Raw genomic sequence first — 26,424 nt, 5'->3', positions numbered from 1 at the left:
TTTTGCTTTGTTTTTGGTTTTTTTTTTTTCTTTATTTGAAGAGTACTTGCTTGAATCTTCAGCAGTTGCCAGCAGAGGATTTCTTTCTTTTTCTGTCAGCAGGTGCCTTGGTACCCGTGGGTGCTGCCTTCTCTGCCTCTTCCTCCTCAGGCTCTGCTGCCTTCTGGGCCTCTTTTCTTTGGTGAGGGTTCTCTGGGGGCCTCTTTCTTCAGCTAGAGGTTGAGCCGGGAGAGGAGCCTCGCCCAGGTTGGGTATTTCTTTGAGATCAGTCTCCTGGGCTTGGCTTTCCCCTCTAACGCTGCTGCTTCTCGCCTTTTTGCTGCTTCTACTTCTTTTTCAGCAATAAGTCTGCGTGAACAAAATGTGAATGTAAGGTACTGTAAAGAGGAGGGAGACAGATTTCTACTGGCTAAGCAGCTCCAGCTCTAGTCACAGTCTGAGCAGTATGAACTGGCACAGCGTAGAGAAGCAGAAAGTCTCTAATGACCCCCTCAAGTCCAAATATGTCTTAACTGCCTTTACACAGAGCAGCACCAAGCGCCAGGAAATACCAGAGCCAAGGGTTTGTAACCTGAAAGCAGCCTGCATTTGTTACTCCAGCCAGAGCAGAATGCAAATGAGTTACTTTCTGTGTGTTACTAGTGAAACCTGTATCAGTTTGTTTTCCAGGTACAGTATGCTATGCTACTTTCTTAAGCAGTCTTTTCATTTTCAGTAATTTTGTTAGCAGAAGATAAGGGATAACAGTACTGCCAGATGAGATTCAACACTCACCTTTGCAGCTCCTCAGCCTGGATCTTTCTCAGCCCAGCTAATTCAGCATCCTGCTTTTTGTTTTCTTTTATTTTATCTCTCAGCACTCTTTCATGCTCAAAAGCAGGGAAGAGCTTAGTTGTGAAAAAAATTTCCACCTTACACATCCAGAGGCTAAATAGCTTCTTTAGTTCATCTTCTTCACTTTCATCTGCAACATGTAAAATAACATGTTTATTTGTCAGAGTACTTCTATTTCAAATGTGGTTTGGACCACAGTATTTCAGCTCTGATACTCTGCAAAGGGAAAGCCTGGCTTCTGCATGGTACAGAGGATGAAAGGTGTGAGACTCTGAACTGAGAGGGAGTGAGGCTGCTGTGACTTGGCCCTGGAAGGGCACAGAAAGACACCAAACCCTTCCCTGAATCCTGTGCTAGGAGTCCTCTGCAGTAACCTGATGACAGCTCAGCACCTGTGACTCCTGTGCGCAGGGGAGGGACAAACAAACATGACCACTGAAAGGACAGAGCCGTGTGCCAGTGTCCCCTGTCACGTTGGGACACAGGCCAGGCCCAGGGGATGGGCCCTGAACAAGAGTTTTTCAGATGTGTCACTCTTCAGCCATCAGATTTCAGCAAAAGAGCTGATGCCTACATCAAGATCCTTGTCTACCTCTGTCCTTGGATTTGAGTCTGTAGCAGCAGAAAACATTTAACAAACACAAGAACCAATCCAGCTGAGATCTGCTAATCAGCTGGAAGGAAGATGGTACAAAGAACTACAACTCCAACCTACCAAAGTGCCCTTACTGACATCTCTTCTGCCTGAATGCTGGCCTGTCCTAACATAAGGCATCTATCCCAGCTAGTGGTGGCACACCACTAATAACAATTCTTATTTTAAGTAGAAGAAGCAGGACATGGCACTAAGATATTTTATCTGTCCAAGACACTCCACAGACAGGCTTGTAGCTTGAGCTTCTCATGAAGTAAATACAAATTACAGCTTACAGATGCCCTACAAATAAAACATAGCATTTTAAAATTGGGGAAACTATGTAAGTTGGTACTCAAATGTCTCATTTAATTATGAAATTTTATTTTCTTTTAAAAAATATTTTAAGTTTTAAAAATATCTTCATCCACAATTAATGCTCATTTACTGCCCTCTTGTGACAAGCTGAAATCCGCCTATACAAATAAAACTTCACAATTCAAGAGCTACAAGAGATTTGTGTGTGTGTGTTAAGTCCTAAAACAGTAGGACTGTTTTACCTGATAATTCCGTTTCTAGACAGGACTCTTGGTCTTCTTCTACATCCTTGTCGGACAATGACACATCATCTTTGTTTTCTCCACGAGTTACAGGAAATGAGAGAAGAGTTTCTGATATTGCAAAGAAAGAAAATTAAAATTACTCAGACTTTAACCCTCTGCATGAAATTCCAAGTTTGATCTTCAGCACAAACAAATATAGGTTGTCATCTGACCTGAAAGCCAGACCTTTGGTTAAAATACTTCTAAAATGGTGAAAAATTTGTTTCTAGTGAAGGCACAATGCAGAGTTCAAGCTCCTGCTTCCATGCCCACATGACTGGGACAGGAAGAATTAAGGTTAAAAAGCCTTTGAAGTTATTTTTAAGGAAAAAGTGATAACTTCAAATAAAAAAGCACAGAAAATTCAGAGATTCCAACTTGCCCAGCTATCTGTGTACAGCAGGTATGAAAAGCTGAACATAAACTTTGTCATATTGCCAAACTGAATGAAGTTGCCCTCTGTAACTGCAATACAGCACCTGTTTCCATGATCAGCTCCTGTTTAATTGTTCTGAAAGTTGCAGAAAAAGTGAATCTCCTCTAGCCACTTCATAGTTTTACAGCCACTTTATACAGTACTCACCCAGCAGAGAAGGCTGTCGAGCAAGCTTTGTGTCTTCACAGGGTCTCAGGAGCTGGCAAGAAGTTTTAAATTCAGTTACTAAATGTCTGGGCTTGTGTTCAAATCATAAAGTGCAATCCCAAGTCCCTTTGAGTCATGCAAATTCCCATCTCCAAAGCATTCTGTCAGCCAAATTCATCCTGCAATCTCAAAACATTTAAATTGCAGGAGTGTTTCACCTTTTTGACTATTACCAGCTAACGCTTTACCTTCAATACCAGCCAGGCAAGTAGGATTATCCTGTTTCAGAGCTAAGGAAAGACAGCACCACAGAAAATGAAAGCTCCTGTTCTTTGATCTTTTCATCTGTTCTTACATATTGCTCTACATTTGTTCATCTATTGTTCTTCTGCTCCTGAATGTACAGCTCAGTTGCCTTGGAAATGTCATCACTTATGTCTGTACCCATTATACTTCTGCTGTAGGTGCACTAATGAAATGTAACACAAAAAAAGTTTTACCCTCAGTACACTTAAACCAAGATTTTATTTTACTCTTTTTTTTTTTTTTTGACTATTTTAACAGGACCACTTCACTGTGCACTGTCACTGCTTGCAGTGATGCAAGGGAATGGGTGCATAGGGTGGGAATAACAGGCCAAAGGATGGGAAGTGGTGGTGGCAGTACTGGCTCTCAGAGGCTCTGAAATTGTGTTTGTGAATACTCTTTGCATTAATAAAATACTTTCATATTGTGCATAATTCCAAATAATAACAATTCTAATTCATGTCTCCAACTACTCTGTATACACAAATTGCACCAGTGTCACAGGCAGCGTCTCATACCCTACAAAATCCTTATTCAGAAGTTTAGCAAAAAGAAAAAGAGGACAGCTCAACTGCTGGCAAACAGCAAGGCTTGCTACATACAACTGCTGCTATGCCATTTTTACAGAACAATTTCAGACATTCAGTTTAATGCAGAATATCTTTCACTAGCCAACCAATCTGTCAGTTCCCCTTCAGAAGTACTCTATGTGTATTTATAGTTATCTAAGAAAATGTGCAAATGTGTTAAAACTGTCTATGCTGATGTTCTAATTTAAAGTACCAACAAACAGAAAAAGCAGAAGGACCCAATGAAATATTTGTTTATGCAAAAAGAGGAAATTGGTTTCCATGGTCAGGAAACAGAACATTTGCAGGGCCTGACTTTGCTCTCTAAGTGCACACATAATAATACTGGACAACAACAACAACAACAACAACAACAACATAATAATGGACAGGTCTGCACTGACTTTACCTGGGACAGAAAATATTCTGTGTGGGACACAGCCGAGGTTTCCTTGATTTCAAAGCTACTGATTTTCTGATCATCCCGAGCTTCTTTCTGCTGGATCATATCCTCAGTTACATACACCAAGGCACATTCAAGAAGAGCTTCAAAAAATTCCAGAAAAACCATCTAGAGTAAAACAAATGCAGTGGTAATTCAGTTCACTTTTACAAAATCTCTTCATTAACTGGCCTGCATACTGGAGCAAACAAAGAACTCAGAAGTGATAGTGAAGTCTCTGGCCTCATTTATCTAGTCCAACATCCGTTCTTCTGAAGAAAAATTGAAAACAGCCAAAGCTCAAAAAATTCAGGAGAGGATATAAGTGTTAAACTTCATACAAGTCATACTGAGCTAAAACACTGCACTGATTTTTGTTGTTTCTGGAGCTATGAGAAATTTCTTTACCAAGTAACTCACAACTACAGCTGTTACCTAAAACATTGTATTTTAATTGCATGGGATGCTGCTAGAAACCCCAAGAGTGGGTTTGTAATGGATTCCTTAGTAAGACTTCCACAGTGTGTTCAGTTTATCAGATCCTGTTTAAAACAAATTCAGTCACATCATTTACAAGAGACTGTTGCTAAGTAAGAGTTTCAAGAAGGGTGAAAATTCTCTGTACTAGGCCAGTTCTCAGGTAGCACAGGTTTTCTGCAGTCACTGCTTGACCTCACTGAGGTGGCAGCACCTCACATGTCACTAACCAGGTTTTTGGATTGCCAGATTTTCAGGATCAGTGGATTCACATCTTCATTACTGATGCACCTCCCCAGCCTCAGCAGCTGCGAGTGCAGTGATTGATCCCTGTGTGATCACTGCACATCCCCACTGCCAGGCAGTCCCCAGGGACAGAACCATCACCAGCAGCCCTCCACTGGAAATGGGACTTCCCTGCGTGGATTGTGACACTCCTAAGGACCTTTCTGAATGGCCAAGTGTGCTGAGGTAATTAAGAAAAACATAGAAGCACATGAGCTAAACTAAAAGATATAAGTGGAACAAAGGATAACAACAATAGAGGTTCGAGTTTGTACACTTTTTTTTTTAATAAATTCCTTTTCCTCCTGTTCCAGCAGGTAGGGCAGTGTTTGCAGCAGTTTTTAAAAGCAATTTTAACTGTTCCTGTAGCAATGGACTATGTTGTTTTTCCATACACACCTGCAGCTCCAGGTTGACACCATGGACGCCAGGTACAGAAGCACCAACTTTGACAAAAATTCCCACAACTCTTGGAGCAGTTAATTCTTCACTGAGAAGTTTAAAATCCTGGGTAAGAATAAAGGTTACATGTTAACAGCACTTAAGGTATTCCCCACTTGGACCTAATCTACCTCCCTTTCAAGCCTTTGCCAAAATTTCTAGTGGTTTCAAATGACACTTCCATGTATGTAATTAACAGCAGAGTGAAATTCCAGTCCTATTGAAGCCAATGGGAATTTTCCCCAGACTGCAAAAGCAGTGTTACAAAGGAACTTGTGAAAGCTCATAAACAAAAATATTAAAAAATCACAATTTTGCCATCTGACTTTTTCATCATGAAAAGATTGCTCAGATTTATAAAGTGAAGTACCCAAACCCCAGACATATCAGTGGGAATTGTTCTTTACAGTAATCTTGATCTGTCCTTGAATGACTGAATTTCAGTAAAGAATCTCATGCTTTTCTTGTAGTAAATACATTATTGGAATGATTTACGGTGTTATTTCAGTAGCTGTCAGTCTGAGTTCTAACAATAGGGTATGTTCATATATACATTTTATTACATTTACATTTTTATATACATTATAGATGGGGCAGAGGGAGGCACCATGGGGACCAGCAAAAATATTTATATTCCCTTAAACACATTTGTCTAAAATTTGATAAACATAAAAAATTAGAATTGAAATCCTGAAAAAGTGCCTAAATAACAGTAGATAACAGTAGATAACAGTAGATAATGTTCCTTTACTGCTCCTTGGACAGTTTGCACAAATAACCCCACTCCCACCTTTTCAACTGTGCAGAAGCCACGGGGACTATTTTAAAAGGCCCATATAAACTGAACAAAGAAAGCCCACCTAATCACACAAAACAAAACAAAACAAAACTAGATTATTACACTCAACATCCAGAGGAATTGCCTCAGCTTCACTGTCCATTCAAATGGAGGTCCAGGACTTGGTCTACAAAAATCTTCATATATTTCCCAGCATTTGTTAAAGTAGCTCATGGCAAAAGATGTGAATTCTACACCAGAATATAAGATACCTTTCAAAATGAATTGGGAAAAAATAACAGTTACAATAAAACTACAATGCATGTGATCCTAATTGATGAATTCTGCACAGAAGAAATAGCATTGCTTACCTTGGACACGACAGGCAAAGGGCAGAACATTCTTGGTCATCATTTCTAAGAAACAATTCCACAGACGAGGAACTTTGTCTCTACAGTTAAAAAAATACTCTTGTCTGGGAAGATTCAAACTGATTACACTGAAATAAAAGTCACTAAAAACTGAAACTTACTTGTACTTTTCATGATAGATATGAAATGCCAGCTGAACAAGGTTGGATACAAATGTGTTGAACAGTATTATGTCACATGGCAAATGGATTTTCTCAAGTGGATTATCACCTAAAAAATTTTTAAAAACCCAAATTTCTACTGTTCTTATGTACATTAAAAGCTTATAGGCATAGTGATTTGTCAGTCTTTGTTATCCTCTCCATCTGCACCTATCACAGTGTAACAACACTCCTGGAAGACTCAGATCAGACAATGCAGCACTTCCAAACAAAGGTCCAGGGAGAACTGTCCACCTGTAGCTGCATCTTGGAAAATTCTCTTTCTAGAAATGTATCCACTCAGCATATATAGAAATAAAAGGGAATTCAAAGTTGGAGTTAAACCCTTCCCACACTAAGGACACTGCAGGTCTAAAGGGAATTGATTGATTAATTTGCTCTATGGAAGAAAAAAAATACTACCTGCAAACCAAAGTTAAGAACACTGAAAAAAAATATTTATTTCTCCTACTCTCTCAAAACTCTCTCTCTTAAAAGGTAATGGCAAGACCAGGGGTGAATACATATTTTGAACCGATGGCTCTTCAGTGCAATTTTTTATGTTGTATTTTAATTTTGTATTTTCTCACCTAAGGACCAGAAGTGCCCAGAGAAGTGTAAATTGATCCACTGAGAACTCCCAGGCCCAGAGGTCCTGACTCAGGACCACTTAACTCCCAAGAGCTGAGCTGCCAGCAGAACCTGCCACTCCACCTCTCCATAGCTTACGATTAAAATTCCCCATCCTAGCCCCTGCCCACAGGAACACAAACCTCTCAGGAGCCGATCCATTTCAGCCAGAGTTCTGGAGGGGAAATGAAACCTGCAGTCCTTCAGAAACCTCCAAAACTGCAGCCTAGTCAGGGTGTAAGTGTTGTCAGGAGAAGGACTGCAGCCTAAGGTACTGTAGAAGTAGTAGGCTTTTCTCAGGCTTGAAATATGCTCCGCCACAGCCAATTCTATCTAAATAAAGCAGGATGTGTTTTCAGCATCATCTCAAAGCAAGCAGAGGTCAGTTTGTATTGATCCTGTAACTGGGCAGATAATTATTTGACCTTGTGACTTATAAAGGCATATCCCTGGCTAAGTGTTCACAAAAGCATTACTCAAAAGTAGTTTTAATACATGGGTTTTGGAGACTGATAAAAATAAATCAGCCTCTGCCTGAGGAAAACCTCAGAGTAGCTGAAGCTGGTTGCTCAATGCCCTTCCAGATATGTTAACCTGTTTTTAATTGGCCTTTTCTAGTGGAAGCTCAGAAGGGGCAATATTGTCTATTCATACTTTTTGCTTTTCTGTTTTCATGGCCTTCAGATTTTTGAATAATTGTTTGATAGAAAGAGTTACTTTAACACAAATAAACCAGAGACAAAATAGTATGAAACACAATACAGGGGAAAACTGAAAGTATCAAAGAGTAGACGCTTACTTTTTCAAGTTCTTTCTTTCTGTCTTGCCTTGGAAACGAGTCAAGCAGTGAAGATATCTTCAAATCAATATCTGATCCCAGATTAGAACGCTTTGGCAAGGCATTAATGTGTGTGGTCTTTTCTAACAGGCAAATAAAATAAGTTAGAACAAACTAAAACAAAGTTTAAGATATACCACACAGAAAAACAAAATGTGTATTATTCCTTCTTATATTACTGACTTGGAACAAGAGGTTCCTTCACACTAAGAAGTAGAGATTTCACAACCAACAGCATAACAACTGAAGAGCAATTTTGTCAAATCAGCCCCTAACCAAAAGGAAATGCAGACATTACAAAAGCTGTGGAACTTTCAGACAACAGTTCCATCCATTACAAACTGTGGTATGGATGTGCCTCTCCACTCCAAGTGTCACTCACAGGAAACAGCATGGAAGCAAAAGCCATGACTCCCATTTCTATCTAAGTTCTTTGAAGAAATATGTCTGCTCCTTGAGCATGTACAAATGGTTTCACATTACAGTAAGATGGAACAAAATGTGAACTGAGTAAAATTTGTTTTGTTAAGCTGCTCACTGGTACCAGAATGCCTGCTTCCTTTTTCGCTAGTGGCTTTCCGTTTTTTGGCTCTCACAGCAGCCTCCTGAAGAAAAGGACATTGCACTGGGCGGTCATTGACAAACTCTCCTTGAAAAAGGCGACCATTCGCAAAGACAAAAGTGCCCTGCAGACAGAGTAATTATAATATAAATAGAAAACAAAGACTAAAGAACCCCAAACCACTAATTCTCTCAGTCAAATTTCCTTTTCAGAATCTTGGTTAAAATGCAATATATGAAATAAAATACTACAAAATAATTTTTCCTACTCTCTTCTATAATGCATTTTGTTACCTATTAAACAGGTATATTGTTGGGATGAAGGACTGACTATATTTCTGTTTGATTTTGAAAAGTATTTTCCCCTCAGATAGAAAGACTTGTTTGCACTCCTTAGGTTGCATATGTGGCACTCTGAGTTTTTTCAAAAGTCTGTTTGATGAGAGGTTTTAAGAATCTCTCTGTGCAAGGACAGCTTGAATCCATCAGCTCGCAGTGGAAGTGTGAAATTCTGACCAGCCACTGCAAAACTCGAGATGCACGCACTGCACTGAAAATCTCCACAGTGAAATATATCTTCAGATACCCAAAACATATCTAACCACAGAGTCAGGCTGTGTACTTGGAAGGGCTCCTACTGCTTTCAGTGGACTCTCTGCCCTTTGTGTGGGCATCCACACTGCAAATTGAATGTAGTTTGCTGTACAGAAATCTAGAGCTCCACTATACAGAGCAGAACAGTTTGCTCTGCTGTTGTCTGTAGTTCTGGCAACACTCACCCTGCCATGCTTCTTATTATGCACCCATTCTCCACTGTAGATTTCTCCACTGGCATAAAAAAACAGCCCATGGCCATGGCGCTCCCCTTGTACAAAGTTACCCATATATTCATTCCGTAGACAATACTGAGACATTTCCATTCTCTGCAGAAACCATGTGTGGATGCCAAAACCTTGCTGAAAACAAAATGGTCTGTTTAAAAAATAGGTCCAGACTTTGGCGATTCTCTGAAATAAAAGCCCCAAGCCGATGGCTGCAGCACTTGAAAGCAGGGACAGACCTGCATTCTACAAAGGTGCGTGGGAGAAGCACCCAGAGGATGCACTGCATCAACAAATACTTGAGCAAGCTCTACCACAGGACTCCTAAAGATCCCCACCCTTCCTCCCTGAATCCTTCTCCTGTAGTGCTGAACAGCCAGGTGAGGAACACCATGCCCCAGAGCCACAAGCTGGACTCCTTGACAATTTTAAGCAGAGTGAAAAGACAGAGCAAGTAACTCACCTTCTTTTTGAAACAGAATAATAAATGGAAGGAACTGAAAATGGCACCAAATTGTCTTCCATCATAAAACTTCCAAGAGGGAACAGTGTGGTCTAGTACTTTACAGGTGACACAGAAATAAACTGCCACTTATACCTGCTGCTGAAGTCATAGCTCAAGCTAAGTCAAAAACGCTTCTTTTTTTTTGATTGAAAAATGTTTATATTTTCTACTAGAGAATGAAATTTTCATTTTATAAGACTAAAGCAAAATCCTTTAATAATTTGAATATTGCTAACATAAGATTTAATTTACAATAAAAAACTTGTTTCTGTTATCTCAACCAGCAAACTCAACTGGCAAAAATCGTACAAAGCTCCTTTGGTACTGCACAAAACTCCCTATTTAGCTTTCCTAGAGTACTGGACAGTGCTGAACTAAAGAAGGGTTTCTGGAGAAGAAATTAATACCTGCACACCACACTCCCACTGTCCTCTATACTCTTGATTATCTGTCAGCCATTTCATTTGTCCATATCCATGTCGTAGATTTTTCTTCCACTGACCTTCATAGGTATTTCCAGATCTGTAGCTGCAAAAAACCAATAGAAGTTAATTTATACTAAATTTTATGCTGATCTTATGATAGGTTTATGGGAAACCTCATTGCTAATGAATTTATAATTTATTAAGGCTAAATATAAGCATTAAATTGAAAATTGACTCACTATGACATGGACATGGAGGCTTTATTGTAGCCACTGTTTACCTCCTGTTTTTTAATTTAGAAATCACTAAAAATATTAACCAGCTCTTTTTCCCAGAAAGTCTTTGCCATAGCTATTAACAATATTTGTTTATATATAATTCTATAGATAAGTCATTTATTCATAAGGCAGCTTCATCTGCTCAAATCAGTCGAGTGTGTTTGTTTTTCAATACTGAATTGTGGTTTACCAAAGCTGATTTGGGATTTTATCGTTAGCTGTTCTTTTGTGTGAATGGTCAGTAGAAATACTGCACCTAAAAAGAAACTTCTAAAGGCCTGTTTTGTTATCATAAAGCACTTTGTACATTTTTTTATTCCACTGCAGAAGGTACTCACTACTATGGAATGACAGCATTTCTACCCACTTTAAACAACACAAGAAACTGCAACATAATACACAAAAATAAAAAATGGTGAGGGTAAGAATTAGTGTTATCATATTTACCGTCTTGATCCCCATCCTTCTCTGACATTATTTACCCAGTCACCTGAATACCAGGAGGTGCATTTTTGATCATAACAGATCATACCCTGAAACAAAGAGCACAGCCAGTTTAAATACCTAAATATTCATCTACATGAATAAAACACCACATACAAATGATATGATGTTTGCAAGCACATTTAATACTTAGGGTCACTTTGATTCACTGTACTGAAAGCAACTGAAGGGATACAATTAAATAAAGAAAGCAAGCTCTTGTGATTAATATGAAGTAAGACCTTAGAAAACATCAAGTGCTCAAAAGAAAAATCCTATTACATTACATCGAAGCCTACCAAGTTTTTCAACCCCCTTGAAAATACTTTAAGAGAGCTAACCTTGGCACGTTAATTACAGTACTCAGTCTGAGGTAGATCAGTTTTCTGACCCACTCAGACTTTTACTTCCAACAGGAAGTCTACAGTATTAACTGTATTCACAACCTCAGAAAAACTCCCTAGGAAAAACAAATCTCTACACAGCATAAGACCATGCAACAGAACAAAACACTTCTGCAAATCCTTTGCACAGTAACACTCGCTGTCCCTGAAAGCATCACCCAAGCCCATGCTGTCATTTAGCTCTTACTGACCTTGCCATGCCTTTTGCCATTGCACCAACAACCAGCGTAGGAAATGGGATGAGCACCACTCCTGAAAACTCCATATCCGTGCCTAAGCCCATCTTGGATTGACCCCTCATAAACACTGCCATCCTTCCAGGTGTAACGGCCACTGTGCGTCAGCACATTCTTGGTAAATCTTCCCTGAAAGATTAAATCATAACATTAAAATCTAAGACTCTTTGTTTCCCAGCCTTCTGGGACAAGTCAGGCTTGTAATTGAAATCACTGCCACAGCTCTGCACTGTCACCTGTACTGTACCAATCACTGCAACTTACAAACTTTCCTTCAATTTGCACATCTAGCTAGATGCAACTGTGTTCAGTTATAACTTAAATTGTTCAGAACTTTACCTCATACTTCACTCCATCAGCCCATGTGTAAGTTCCTTCTCCATGCATATATCCTTTAGAAAACAGACCCTTCAAAATGAAGAGAACAGCATCATATGCAGAGTTATTCTTACCTCAGCTGAAGCCTACAGTGTCTGTAAGATTTTTTTAAAATGACATGTTAATTCCCCTCCAACTACTAGTTTCAAATCAAAAGTTTTAATGCCAGAAACTAGAGAGAACTTTCAATGCTTCTCAGTGCTCTTGCAAGACAATTTAGTCCGCTACATTTTTTAATTTATACACTCACCTTGTATGTATTTCCTCCCTCAAAAATGATAAATCCTTCACCCTCATAGAATTCATCCACTTGTTCACCTTCATAGCTACAAAGAAAACAAACTAAAGATGAAGATTTCAAGTCGCTGCCAATAGATCTAAATCACATAAACGACCATATAATCACATAAACAATTATAAATGACCTTTGATCTACCATGGTCTACACACAGGTCAGCTGACGCATCTTGTGTAGAATAAAGAACAGAAAGAAAATTTCCAATTTTTTGAATCTTCCTTGTAATATTCCACATAACTGTTGTGTTGCCTCAGATCCATATTTCCTTCAGTTAAGGAAAATACCCACATTGGTAGCATTTTCTTACAGTCAGGCATGCTGTTATATGTAACATTATTTATAAACATCATATTGAAATACAAAAGGATTTTGTTAATATTGCCATTTACCTGCTTCCTCAGTTTAGGATATTTTGAGGACATATGAGTAGCCTTAAGCATTAAAAGGCAGCAACAACTAAAGATTACATGATGTTTTCTTCACCAGTTATCTGTATACTTTAACCAAACTTCACTGAAGGTGAACAAGCTACAAGAATGAGGGTTTTGGCAGAGAGCACCAGCAGCACTCTAGGATGCAAGAAGGCAGCAGAATTCCACATGTACATCTCCTAAGGTGCCACTGCTACTAGGTCTGAATAACCTGATTCTGTGCTTCAAAGCAAGAGTCAAATCTGTGTTTGTACAACACTGGCTACAGCAGAGATACTCAAATGAGAGTTCTTGACTCCCCTGCTGTATTTGTAACAAGTGTACCTTTTTATAATCACTTGAGCAAGAAGAGGCTCCTCGTGGATGGGGCGAAAAGGCTGGACTGGTGGTTTCTTCACCCCTGGCTCTTTATCTGCTGCCTCTGGAACTGACTGAGTGTCTTCACTCACTGGCTCACTCTGCAGATCTGACACTGCTGTTAAGCTACTCTCAGCTGGAGTACTTGGAGATTCTTTTGACTTCTTATCATCCTTCTTACCATCCTTCTTGGCATCTTTCTTCTTGCCATCTTTCTTCTTGCCTTTTATCATAGCTACTGAATTGTCTCAATGTGTACTTCCCTTCTGAAAAATGAAAATTTATTTCTGCCTTATGTATATATTTTTAACCTATAATCTAGTTAAAAAACCCAAAACACAGACAACTACCAAAAAAACCTAAAACACCAAACCAGTATCTCTGTGATTATTACATATGCATGTATTAAAGTAATCTCTGTAACTGCAATTCCTCAAGCCAGTGATGTCAGCTTGTGGCAGGCGGGCCACAAGATTAACAGGGAGCAGTGTCTGTGAATCACCTCCAAGTCTACCATCAAAACCGTGATGAAAAAAAACACTTCCAATGTTATGGAAGTGTTGTCAGTAGACTTACTTTTGCCATACAGAGATGTCCATCTTTACCCAATTTTTAGCTGTCTATTAGATTTAATTACGTGGAAAAGTTGAAAGCTATTTCTCAAAGATATGCATTCAGCAAATTCTGGGAAGTTACACCTGCACTACTACTATTGGTTTAACTTGCCTGCCAAGTTGAGTTGCAGACGGAACACAGCACAGTATAACCACCAAACTTTGTAGTTATTTTGCACTTGAGAGCTACCTGAAGTTTGCAGAACTGCCTGCACAGCTGCAATCCTCTCACAGCCGGGTATCACCGCTTGGCAGTGCAAGAACCCAACCCTCGAGTGCCGCAGCGGTGGAGGCTGGTAGGGACAGCCTCAACTGCCACCGGCACCGAGCGGGGGCGATGGGGAAGGGCCGGCGCTGAGCCCGGCCCGGGGAACGGCGGGGCCGAGCCGGTGCCCGGCCCGGGCTGAGGGGCGGCGGCACCGGGGCGGTGCCGAGCCCTTACAGAGCCCTTACCGAGCCTCGGCTGAGGGGCGACGGGGCCGTGCCGGTGCCGAACCGCGGCTGAGGGGCAGCGGGGCAAGGCCGGTGCCGAACCCTCACCGAGCTCTTAGTGAGCCCTGCGTGAGGGGCGGCGGGGCCAGGCCGGGCCGGTGCCAAACCCTCACCGAGCCCCGGCTGAGGCGCGGCGGGTCCGGGCCGGTGCCAAACCCTCACCGAGGCCCGGCTGAGGGGCAGCAGGGCCGGGCCTGTGCCAAACCCTCACCGAGGCCCGGCTGAGGGGCAGCAGGGCCGGGCCGGTGCCAAACCCTCACCGAGCCCCGGCTGAGGCGCGGCGGGGCCGGGCCCCTCTCCCCGCGCAGGCGCAGTGCGGCGGCGCTGCCGTAGCCAGGACAACACTGCCGCGGGCCGGGCCCGGCCGGGCCGGTGCCCACACCCGGGCCGGTGCCCACACCCGGGCCGGTGCCCACGCCCGCGCCGGTGCCCACGCCCGCGCCGGTGCCCACGCCCGGGCCGGTGCCCACGCCCGCAGAGCAGCGCTCGGAAATCGCGGCTCCGCACCAACACGGACAATGTGCTGAAGGTTCCTGGCCGCAGCCGTGCCGGGTGCCACGGGCACGCTCTGCCGCGCTGCTCGGAGAAGCGGCGCGGGCGGATTGGAGCACTGCAGGAGCAGCAGCAGCAGCACGGCCACAGCTCCATCAGCGGCAAATGGAGTGTGAAGGGAACATAACCCACAAAAACAGATTTCTTGGGTCAAATCTTGGTTCTACAGAACCAGAAGAGCATAGCTGTTTTAATGGTTTCTGATTCAAAAAGACCATTTTCTACCTCTTTTGATTGTACTGAGAAAGAATTTGGGCTGACTTGACTGGCAGTGCCTGGTGAGACAGCTTTTTTCCCCATCCATTAACAGAAAAAGAATCCCTGTTCTCAAAAAACAAGTTTGAAATTTGGAAGGGAGCAATGCTAATTAAAAGTAATGATGCCGGACTAATTATTCTATTCAAGCCTTAAACACAGATAACAGGAAACTTATCATTAAATGCAATATTAAAGCTCTAATGAAATCCAGCTTTGGTATAAGAAAAAAACATTTTAACTTGTGTATCATTTTCTTTAAAATTATTATATACATGATGTATAAACATTGAAAAGTAATACTTGTTTTATGGCATTGCCAGGGACTTTAATTCACATTCCACTTCATTTTAAGAATCAGTGTATTTACTATAAATGAGGTTCACCTACTCCTGATCTTCATATATAAACATATTTATTTTATAAAAGTTTTGCTGCTCAAGGAAGTACAACACACAGTAAAATGGAATTAGAGAGAAGTTATTTACAGGATGTTGACACTGATGACTCAATAGGAGTAACAAGGAAACCCTGCTGAATGCCTTCAAGTGCTCTTGTCTCCAACTTGAAGAACGCCTAAAATTTTTTTACTCGAAATAAGAGAGTCACAATAAAAGCTCAAAAATTGCCAGGAATTAAAATCAAAAATGTTAATAAACAGAGACTGACTTATTCTGGTGAAATCAAGTCTAAACTGACTAGGTGTCTCATAGTGGGCCTTCCATGGGGGCAGTTCCAGGGATGCTCAATCTCGCCCATATGGGTGATCAGTTTTCTCATTTCCTGCACATTCAGTGCAGTTCCAATCATTACCTGCAAGCAAAGGAAAAAAAAATCAATTCTTTCCTTTTTCCATTTGCCAGCTGACACAGATCAGAGCAGTACTTGAGCTACTACAGCAAATAAATGCTGTGCAAAGCATTAAAAGCAAAAAACACCCACCAGACAACCAGAAAACAAAACACAGCTAACATGGTGTTCATGAGCACATTAGTTTGGAACAAAATAAAAAACTAGCAGAAATATTTCCCAAGTTACACTAGACAAAAACACGAGGAACAGAAGGAAGTTGACACTCAGCAGAAATAAACTTGCCCTGCAATACACATACAGATATAGCCACCCGTACTACATCAGGAAATGTGGTAATTATTTATTTGAACACAACCATCAAGTGCAGTACTCACAGACTTCCTGCAAGCTCGAGAAGCAAACATCTGCCTGACCCTGGAGGGCCTGCACATCACTCCAGGGCAGTCACTCAGCATGAAGATCAGCTCATCTATGTCTTGTGGCCCAAAAGTCCAGTTTTTGCTCGTTGGCAGTGATACCAATTTAACTCTTTGAGTTACAGGAGCTGGAAGGTTTGCAATAATAATAAAGAAACAGAGAAATACAGGAAATTACTTTTTCTTGAGAGAAAAACTGAGAAACTACTTTAAAACTTTAATGTGATGTGATGTATGCATATACTAATGTTTAAATTTCATCTTTGGATGGATGTAATTAACTAACCAAAGTCGTAACTATGAGAGATGTCCTTTTAACATCAACCAAAAAGTTGTTTGCAAACTTAAAAGCAGGAAGATCTACTTTCTAACAAACTCTTGAATTCCAAAGAACAAATGGTTTATGAAACTTTTTTTAGTTTATGTGACTACAAAATCACTTAGGATTTACAATGCTAAGAGACTGATAATTAATAGCATTTTAATTAATATCCTGGAATATTCTGGAACAAAGAATATGGAAAAAACGTGGAGTGACTTCCCAAATAGCAAAGTGGTACCACACTGCATTTTCATTATCCACACTGTATAAGGGAAACAATAAGGAGCTTGCAGGTTACAGAATTTGCTCAAAAGAACAAAGCAAGTAATTTCTAAAGCCATAAGGAAAACCAAAGAAAATCAGTTACGAATGCTATTTATTTAAAATTACTAGATTTACCACTTGCCCACATTTATCCCTGCATGTGTGCTAATAAAATAAAAGGATTTTAATGTAACATATCCAGAAAATGCACATCCAGTCATGTAGCCAAAGAGTAACTCCAAACAGTCTTCAAAAACTACTTTAAAAAGCTGGTGAGATAAATAATTTACAATGCTCTGTTAAATCACACAGAGACCACAGAATCCTAAGTCTTAAAAAAAACATCCCATTTATAGTAATGCATCTTATTTCAAAGCTTCTGATAACACCCAAGGGAATTTTTGTATAATAAATAAGATTAAACCTCTGAACTCTTTTACTTCCAGCAATTCTGGTCCAAACTCACCATTTTCATTTATGACAAAATCAAAGCCATTTTTTCTGAATATTTCCAAGTTTTCAATCAATACAGCTTCATTTACTGCTGTTAAATTGAGATTTTGAGGCCTGAAAGAGAGAGAAAAAGATGGTATTGCACATGTACACAGTGTAGAGCACTTAAGACAGGTTTCAGAAACAACCTAGAAACACTTAACACAGGGCTCTGTAGTAAAACTTTTCACTCTGCTGTGTTAAAAAAAAAATCTCACAGCTGAACAGTTAGCTCCAAGTGTTACTCAGCAGAATGAAGTCAGTTGAGCAGCATTCCTTGTTGCAGGAACTGTCTCCAATATTTGACCAAACTGTGGGTTGTGTGAAAGCCCCCTGGGAAATCTGACCCCTGACTTGCTGCACAGCTACAGCTGCATCCATGGAATTTATGTTTTATGTGAGGATTGACTCTTTGAAACACAGAATATAAAAATCACTTTAGTCTCAAGTGTTCTGAATGTGTGAAATGTGACATAAATGTAAAACACAGACATCCTTCTAAACACTGAATTCAACTTTAAACAAGTTATTGTTAAAACACTGCAAATACTTACACTATCAGCTTCTGACCTTGGAGAACAGTGTGTTGTTGCAACATCTCAAAGTTGTATTTCTCATCAGTAGCATGCTGGTCAATTATGAAAAGATCAGAATTCAACTTTGCTATTATAAACCCTAAATTGAACTGGCCAATGATTTCCATTTTTGCAAACATTTCTTTACTGTATACAAAAAATATAAAGAGATTATAAATTACACCCTTATCAGTTATCATGTAAAACTTAAAACCTTCTTTTTCTTCCCTGCAGAACACACCTTGTGTTAAAAACAACAAAAAAAATCTCATTTAAGCAGGATATAAATGCTGAAAATCTGCCACTGACCAATGAGGCCATTTCTGGCACAACAAAATCCATCATTAAGACAGGATTCCCCCATTTATGATAATAAAATTAGAAGCAGGCAATATGGCAATAGCCCAAGTAAGTAACACTGAAGAAGGCATCATGATTTTGAAGGCAGCTGACATTTACCTTCTTTCCACAATTAGAAGACTTTCTTAACACATCTTTAAACCCAAATATTAACAAATCAGACTTTTACTGTCCACTGACCACCTTAATAAAACTTATTTTTCCAGGTATGTCTCACCAAATTTCATTCACACAAGGGAGGAATATGAGCTATGCAATCTTTTCAGGATCTTGTTTTCTGTCATGAAATTTGATGTTTGTCTGACTGAACTGCAATTTACAAGGCTGATCTAAGCCAAATCTATGATATTTGTGGCCTTTTTAGTGTCGTTTTCCACATTTTGTTTGCATTTAGTTCAAGTAGCTGCTCTGTCAGTAAAATAACTCATCAAATAGACTTTTGTGTGACATTAAAGAAAAAATAGACCCAAACCTAGCAGGTACATGTAAGACTTTTGCCCACCCTCAAGACAAATCTTATTTTTCCTTAACTAATTTTATCAACTGATGAACAAAATATATCAAGCAAGCGAAAGCAGAAATACCTGATCTCTTTTCTTAATTCATCTTCTGCTACTTTATTGTCCCCAGGACTAATTTTTGCTTTAAATCTTCTGTAATTTTCAGTTTCTGTATTTTTCTGTTGTTGCTGTATTAGCTTTTTTACCTTTTCTGCCAAAACCTTCATAGAGAATTCAAGAGGCACAATTTTCTTTTTAACTTCCACCAGGACATCAACACTTGTGTTCTTCACTTCAGGATATTTCCTTGCCTTGGAATCATCTGCTTCACTTTTAAAGTTTCTGCTTTTAAAACGTTTTACTTTTAGGGAACAACTATCAGCTTTCTGAGAGAACTTGTTTTGATCACTCCAGTCATTCACTTGATCTAGCTTGGGTTCAGTGCCCAAGACCTGAACATCACAGTCCAGTGACTTCTTACTACATCCAGCAGTTTTAAGACATTCCTTCTGCATCTGTTCTTCTGTACTACAAAATTCTTCTTCAGAATTAATTGCACTTTCACTATTGATGCAGCTTCCAGCTTCTGGTGTGCTACACCCAGCATCTGAGTCAGAAATGCTGCAGAATCCAGAATCTGCAGCATCTTCTAATTTTCTCAAGTCTCTCCTTGGAACTGACACCTTTGAGTCCAACTTAAGACAACTCTCAGCCTCCTTAGTCAAGACAGCCTTTTGAACTTTTACAGTACCCCCAGTGGTATGGAGTAACCTTTGTATAGGGGAACTGTGCTGCTGTTTTACCTTTTTAGAGCTTTGAAAATTACTTTCTGTTGCTTGATGGAGAGAGAATGACTCCCTTAATCTGGCAAGAGTCATTGTTCTTTTGCCTTCACCACTTGGATTTTCAGTCTCAGAGTCAGACAGCATTTCTGCCTGAGGCTTTTCTGTCTCTTCAGGATGTGTCTTCTTCAAGTTACCTAATGAAATCAGAATACAGAGTATTTCAAGATTCTAAGTTAGCTGGAAACGTGAATTAAATGATGTGCTTTAAGAAAGGGAATTAAAAGAGGTAGAAAAATAGCAAACTGCTCAAAGGAGCCCTGAAGCTTCAGACAATGAGTATGGGGCTAAAATGCATTAATATCAAACACAGAAACAGTTACATCTTGAAGACATTTAATGGCACTACTAAGAATGAATTTTTAGTCTCTTTATAAACTGGAACAGTAATCAGTCTAATCGGCACATTTATTTAGATTATCAAAAGAGTTTAATGACAGAGTGACAATGAAAAGTGAATTGCTCTTACACTTTAATGGTCACTATAAAATTCCACTGGCAAAGTGTTAAGGAGCTGACACAATGGGCACTTAGAGTATATGGGATTTGCAGGTCATTAGAGCATTTCAGCCTCATCAACTGCCAGTCCAACAAGGATTTGACTAAAGGTTAATTTAAAATAACAGTGAGAATCAGGCTACAACTGATTTTATAGGTCAGCAAAAAGGAAAATTAGAAGGGGCTCTGCTGAATGAAAGGAAGAGGATGAGATGATCTTAACTCAGGAAAGCGATCTTGAGAAACTACACAGTCACAAGAGAATCAATTTCTGTACATAACACAAAAGAATCAAAGTTTAAAATCCAATAAACTCATACTTAATTTTCATATTTTATTTATGATCCCCTAACCATTCTTTCTCAAAAACATATTCATTAAAAAAACCATAGATCCCTTTTAGTACCTTGGGAGAAATCTTTTACAAGTATTATCAATTAATTCTGTGTTAGATTTTTCCTCAAAAAGTTGCCTGTAAATTCTGTTGTGCTGGCTGTGTCATTTCCATAACAATCACTTAATAACTTAAGGTCCTTCTTTATTTTTGTCCTTTTTTTTTTTTTCATTTCTTCTTTGGGTTTTTAAAAGTGTTTATCCATCTTTAATTCTCTGCCGTATATCATACTCAAAACTTCCACCTTTTGTGTCCTACCTGCAATGTCCAGAAGTTTCTGATTGACATTCAGTTTGTTAACATCACTACCAAACATCTCCATCAGAGAAGTCTTTAGAATTGCTAATAAAAACTTTTCCTCCTGAAGTAAAATTTGCCTTTTGTCAGGAGTTACATTGATGTCAATGCACTCTGGAAAAAAAAAGGAAAAAATAACTCCTTTAGAAATAAAATGCAATGTTATTGCACAGAATTATTTCTAGTTTGTTTGCCATTTTGTCTGCAAATAGATCTGTCTCAACGTTCTAGCAAACAAAAACATGATACAAGTTTTCTTGTATTTAAGATGACCTCTTCCTCATCACTTAAGAAGTTATTTTTGAGTATAGAAAAGGTGGAAAGGAACGATAGTGAAACCATAGCTAGACTCTATTTCTCCCTCACCAACTGAGCATTAAAAAATCCTCAGAGTGCAGGAGGTTGTAAAGATGAAAATAGCAATATTCTCTAAATACAAACATCACTGAAGAACAAATTGTAATAGCCTTTACTGAAGTTACTAAAAATTATTCAGAACGTACCAGAATCTACCCCAATGTTAAGGACAACAAATGGATACTGGTGTTTATTGTGTAAGTGATAAACTTCGTTCACAATCTTTACAACCTGCAAAAAACGTGAAAAAACAAATTTAAAAAATATTATCTTCTATTTTGCACCAGTGTATATTAATTAATGTACTAAAACATATTGTATGATTGAGATCTTGTTCACCCAAATAGACACAACGAAAACAGAAACTTGAGACAGAGGAACTTCTACTACCAAAACCAAACATACACATGAGCTACTAACCCTGAGGTTTTCAGAGAATATTGGGTTCTTGGGCTGCTGATAGAAAAACAAACCCTCACCTTTGCTGGGTCACAGGGACGCTGGTTGATAAAGAAGAACTGCCTGTCTGTTGCACCCCTTCCAACTCCATGATCACAACGAGAAATGAAGCCTGTAATACTGTCGGATAAATAATGTAAGAGTCAGATGAAATGGATGAGAAAAGCATGTTTAAGGGAAAGTATTTATAAGGAGCTTAAGGAAATACTATTATAGAGCATCAGTGAATATGGTAATACACATTTCCTCTCCCAATTCCTTGTCTGACAAAGGCTACTACAAAACTGCATCCCAGTATCTGCTATGCTGTTCTTGGCTCTTTTCAATACTATAATCACACCTTTTTATTTCTTTTATTTTATAATTTTAAGTTTTGGTTTATGGTAAAGTGCCACAGGACACAGCAGTGGTTTGTACTTTCCTAATTACCTATAAAGATTGTGTGGCATGTCAGCAGGGTTGAGTCCATATTCTTCACAGACAGCCTCACTAGGAGGAAGCTGAACAAAAGGAATAAGGCTCTGCAACTGGAAAAAAAAAAGGAAGGAAGTGAAACATCAAACCTATATAGATTTTTCCCTTCTATTTTATTGTCATTTATTTGAGAAAATGGTAGGTTTTGGCTGACCAAGACAAACACTTAAAATATCCAAACCTACTAGAAGATAATAGCACTGTTCACTAAGCAACAGAAAAATGCCTTTAAGAAATGCCTGTTCTCACCCTTTCATATCACAACGTGTGCCTTATTTATTTCACAGACCCTTACATTAAATGCACACAGCCACAAGCCATAACCCCATCTCCTAAATCATTACTCTTCCATAAAACATCTCAGAGCAGATCCAGGACTCAGAGGAAGCCGTGGGGGCTGCGGTGTCTCTCCTCTGTCAGCCTGTAGGGTGTGCTGCAGGCCAACACTCCATCCTCTCACACCTTATTAAATATTAAAAATCCCTCTATATCGCTACATTCTCTCTCTTTCTAATAATAAAAGCAATACCTGTTTTTGCCCAAATATTGCTCCGATGTTCTCCTTCAAACTGGGACTTCCAGCAGTGGATATCACACAGCTTTTTTTCCCTTGGCCAACCTGATTAGTGCAGTTAATCCGCACTCCTTTGGAAACAATGCAGTAGGCCTGTAACAGCTGGACCATTTTTGCATATTCCTGTTAAAGGAAAAAGAAAGTTCATATTTATGTGAAATGTTCCTTATTAAAACACAAATATATAAACAAAGCATTCGATAGCTGCAGGTAACAAAGGGAGGTGTGTTTTATTCTTAAAATCTTTACAAACTAAATAAAAAAGAAAGAAAAATAATACTTTAAAAATAAACAGGATGTTCACAAGACTGATATTTAGCCACAATGCAGCAGTCCCTGGTTTTAAAATACAGATAAGTGATCACGATACGGGCTCTTTTCAAAATCTGAAAATCTGAGAATATACCTTTAAACCCAAATATTGCAAAGCAGAAGAGAAAAGCATACAAGAGAAGCTTTGTTATATAGGAATGAATGAGTCTGTAATCAATGTATTCTACAGAGAACTGAATTTCATTTAGCAGCGAATAAATTCTGGGGCACAACACTCCTTTGAACTGAGAATTTCTGACCTTACCTTTTTGATGTTTCTTTGGAACTCTTTATGCCTCACTGGTAAGGTGTAAAACAACTGCTGGATGCTGACAGTCGTTCCCTGCTGCCGTGGGAAAGGAGCCTTCTGAGTAATTTTGCCATGGTGATCAAACACCAGACGAGTCCCAACCTTTGCTGACTTGTGACAGGTGAAAATGGTAACATCACTAACAGGAAGAAAGAGGCAACAGAATTATTCACTGAGCACCATATTATCTTATCTATTCCTTATGACAAGCAGCATAGAAAGTACAGCAATACCATTAATTTAATTAAAACAGCTCTTCCCCATAAACAACTAAGAACATGCTCTTCAGAGCACTGTAACATTTTCCTAGTTACATGTTCTTATTTGTATCCCTTTCATTCCTCTCTTATAAAACTCAATGTTAAAATCTAGTTTTAGACATTCCTCATTTTAATAGCTACCAGCAGCACTGTGTACAAAAGCTGATTTAAAATGTATAGTTGGTCTGAAAGAAATTTAAGTACAGTCTTTATGAGTTACAGCCTAACAACCAGCACTTAAATATTACAGTGCTTTACATCAGAGGATCACATACTCATGCAAATACACCCTGTAAATATCTGCAAACTTAAGTAACACTAAATTTTGTACATAAAATGACCAATTAGGTGCTTAGAATCATAGAATAATTTTGGTTGGAAACAACTCAGGATGTCATGCAGCTTATTGCTCAAAACTGACCTAACAGTAAGGAACTGGAAGTTTCCAAAGCCTCATTTTATTAATAATGGTAAACTGAAAGGGTATAGTGTTTTTGTGAATATAGTAACTTTCTACTACTAATAAATAATATTAATTACCTTAATGCACACAGTGAACTCAAAGCTTCACCTCGAAACCCAAATGTTTCAACATGTATTAGATCAGAAAAATCTTGTATCTTTGATGTGTAATGTTTCAGAGCTGGAAAAAGATATTTCAAATACATACTTCACTTCAAAGTGACACTGGTCTATGCAAGTAGATTTTGTATGCACATCAAAAAGCAAAAACCCTTCTGTTTTCTATTATTCATTGCATTTTACATAACGATTAAAGACAAAATACTGCTTGCCTTCCCTTTGTCCTATAAACAAGATCTCTTTAAAATCCTTGGATGCACCTGTTGTTTCACACTTACATCACAGATTTCCTCAGCATTGTTGGTATGAGCACTGCCAGATGCCTCAGAGCAGGACACAGTCCCTGCCTCTGTCACAGATTTTGCCCTGCCAGCAAAGAGCTGCAGCCTGTGCTGTGCATGGGGGACAGAGGACAGGCAGAGGCTCAGTCCACCACAACAGCTGAGGAGGACTCAATCCACAGCACCAGGTAACAAACTGACCCAGCAGCAGCACCCCTGAACTTGCACTGTGCTGGCACAGCAGCAGATTGAGTTTCTGATGGACCAAAAACGTACAGTGAACACCAAAGTTACTGAGCAATAACTATGGGGAAAAGATTCCTAGTCGTTTTATCAAAAAAAAAGAAGAAATGCCAGTATTCCTGATGCAGTGGCTTGTTAGATTCATCAGTTTTGTTTCTGCTCCCATTTTTTGTGCAATTCAAATGAGAAAGTTTGACAGTCAGTGCAATGTCAGCTCCTTTCAGCAAATCCTCGAGTTTATAATTCACCTTCCCAAAGCAGCCACTTCCACACAGCTCAACTCCTTCAACAATGACCACTGATTAAACATTAATTAATTCACATGAACATTTATAAGATTTTTCTCCTCTGTGATTATTTGTATTGCTCGTGCCACTTAAATAAGCAAAGAAACCAATTGAGTTACAATAACTATAACCACAAGAGCACTACAGAAGATCAGTCTAGCGTTGCTCAAGTCTTGCAGGTAACACACACATTAAGTAAAAGCCAAGTGTCCATTAAATATGATTAAACTAAATGCCCACATCTAAATTATGAAAAAAATTCAACTTACTCAAGCCTTCAAAGTTTTCCTCTTCCACTCCATCTCCATTATCTGAAACTTCTATCAGTTCTGCCCCATGATCTTTAAGTTTTATATCTACAAAATTGAGTCATAAAGTATTTCAATTCTTTATGTTCACACATGGTGTTTGGTACCAATTTTACACTTGAAGTCAATTTTTCAAATAACAGCTTTCCATGTCAAAATTGAATAATAAAAGAAAAAAAAATCCTGATAGCTGTCAAAAGTTAGGTCAATCTAATGCAAACCAGTCTGTAGTTCCAAGTCATTCAGCTTCAGTGAACTTCACCACTCCTGCATAGGCCACACACGTTTTTATGGCCAAACGGGCCAGAAATAAAATAACACAATCTCACATGCTGCTAGGAATGCAACTGGAGCCTGGGAATCAGAATGTTTTATTAACCTGAGGTGTAAAATCACTGTAAACATGCTTGGCCCAAACAGAAAGTGTTTGCCCAGATTTGTTAACATGCACTCAGTTTTGAGGAAAAAGACGTGCTTTAGAAGCCTATGAGAAGTTATGAAATCCGCGGAAGAGTTACCGATGTTGGTAGCTCCGGCATCCAGGCTGTTTTCCACCAGCTCTTTCACGGCAGTGCCGAGGTTCAGCACGACCTGCCCCGAGCAGATGCGATGGACAGAGCCGCGCTCGATGGGCCGGATGGCCCCGGCGGGCTGCGAGCTGCGGAGAGAGGGGCAGCAAACCACGGCGGTGAGAGCGGGCAGCAAACCCCACTCGGGCTTCCCCACGCGAGCCGGGAGGGGAGGCGGGAACCGAGGGGAAGCCGGAACCGCGCTGGCGTCCGGGGTACGGCCCGTGCGAGGAGCGCTGAGGGGAGCGTGAGGGGAGCAAAGCGGCCTGGGCCGGGGCTGCGAAGGCAGGGACCAGGGCCGGTGCCGGGTGGGTCACACACTCACCAGGGCGCAGCCGCCTCCATCGGGGCCCCGGCGGGGCGGGGCGGGGCGGGACGCGCCGTGCCCTCCTCAGGCTCCCGCCCCGCTCGGTCAGCGCCGGGAGCGGCGGAGCGCGCCTGCCCCGCACCGCCGGCGCTCCCCGCCCTGTGGGGGATGCACTCAGCCAATGGCAGGAGGGCGGGCGGGCGAGCCCGTAGCCCATTGGGTGCCGCCCGTGTCAGTAACGCGCCGCT

General features: G+C 40.0%; 2 protein-coding genes across 5 annotated transcripts; both read right to left on the bottom strand.

The window, feature by feature from the left end:
- Positions 1-6: 6 nt before the first annotated feature.
- On the bottom strand, positions 7-14,515 carry LOC134559375 (radial spoke head 10 homolog B-like). Of its 4 annotated transcripts, none has more exons than XM_063414072.1 (20): positions 13,894-14,515; positions 13,135-13,433; positions 12,332-12,407; positions 12,043-12,111; positions 11,659-11,832; positions 11,028-11,113; positions 10,285-10,405; positions 9,331-9,507; positions 8,529-8,676; positions 7,952-8,073; positions 7,296-7,485; positions 6,484-6,592; positions 6,323-6,402; positions 6,075-6,223; positions 5,132-5,239; positions 3,938-4,099; positions 2,654-2,705; positions 2,029-2,139; positions 775-964; positions 7-348 (listed from the first exon to the last, which is right to left on the bottom strand). In XM_063414072.1, exons 2-20 carry the CDS (start codon positions 13,398-13,400, stop codon positions 213-215), a joined length of 2,526 nt encoding a protein of 841 aa, XP_063270142.1. In that variant the 5' UTR covers positions 13,401-13,433; positions 13,894-14,515; the 3' UTR covers positions 7-212. The 4 variants fall into 4 exon arrangements, with proteins under 4 accessions (XP_063270142.1, XP_063270148.1, XP_063270144.1 ...); XM_063414078.1 differs by having other exon boundaries at positions 8,535-8,676; XM_063414074.1 differs by having other exon boundaries at positions 13,972-14,515.
- A 963-nt stretch (positions 14,516-15,478) lies between these two features.
- PMS2 (PMS1 homolog 2, mismatch repair system component) lies at positions 15,479-26,352 on the bottom strand. The gene is made up of 15 exons (XM_063414346.1): positions 26,195-26,352; positions 25,819-25,958; positions 25,262-25,348; positions 24,140-24,242; positions 23,295-23,478; positions 22,673-22,840; positions 22,099-22,196; positions 21,690-21,789; positions 21,357-21,441; positions 20,815-20,967; positions 18,907-19,801; positions 17,942-18,109; positions 17,362-17,462; positions 16,268-16,437; positions 15,479-15,893 (listed from the first exon to the last, which is right to left on the bottom strand). The coding sequence occupies exons 1-15, from the start codon at positions 26,212-26,214 to the stop codon at positions 15,750-15,752; spliced, it is 2,616 nt and encodes an 871-aa protein (XP_063270416.1). The 5' UTR covers positions 26,215-26,352; the 3' UTR covers positions 15,479-15,749.
- Positions 26,353-26,424: the final 72 nt, after the last annotated feature.

This window comes from Prinia subflava, chromosome 17, assembly GCF_021018805.1.
Source record: "Prinia subflava isolate CZ2003 ecotype Zambia chromosome 17, Cam_Psub_1.2, whole genome shotgun sequence".
In the NCBI taxonomy this organism is placed as follows: domain Eukaryota; kingdom Metazoa; phylum Chordata; class Aves; order Passeriformes; family Cisticolidae; genus Prinia; species Prinia subflava.
Note: the sequence above shows the minus strand (reverse complement) of the source record. Positions and strands in the feature narration are given on the sequence as shown.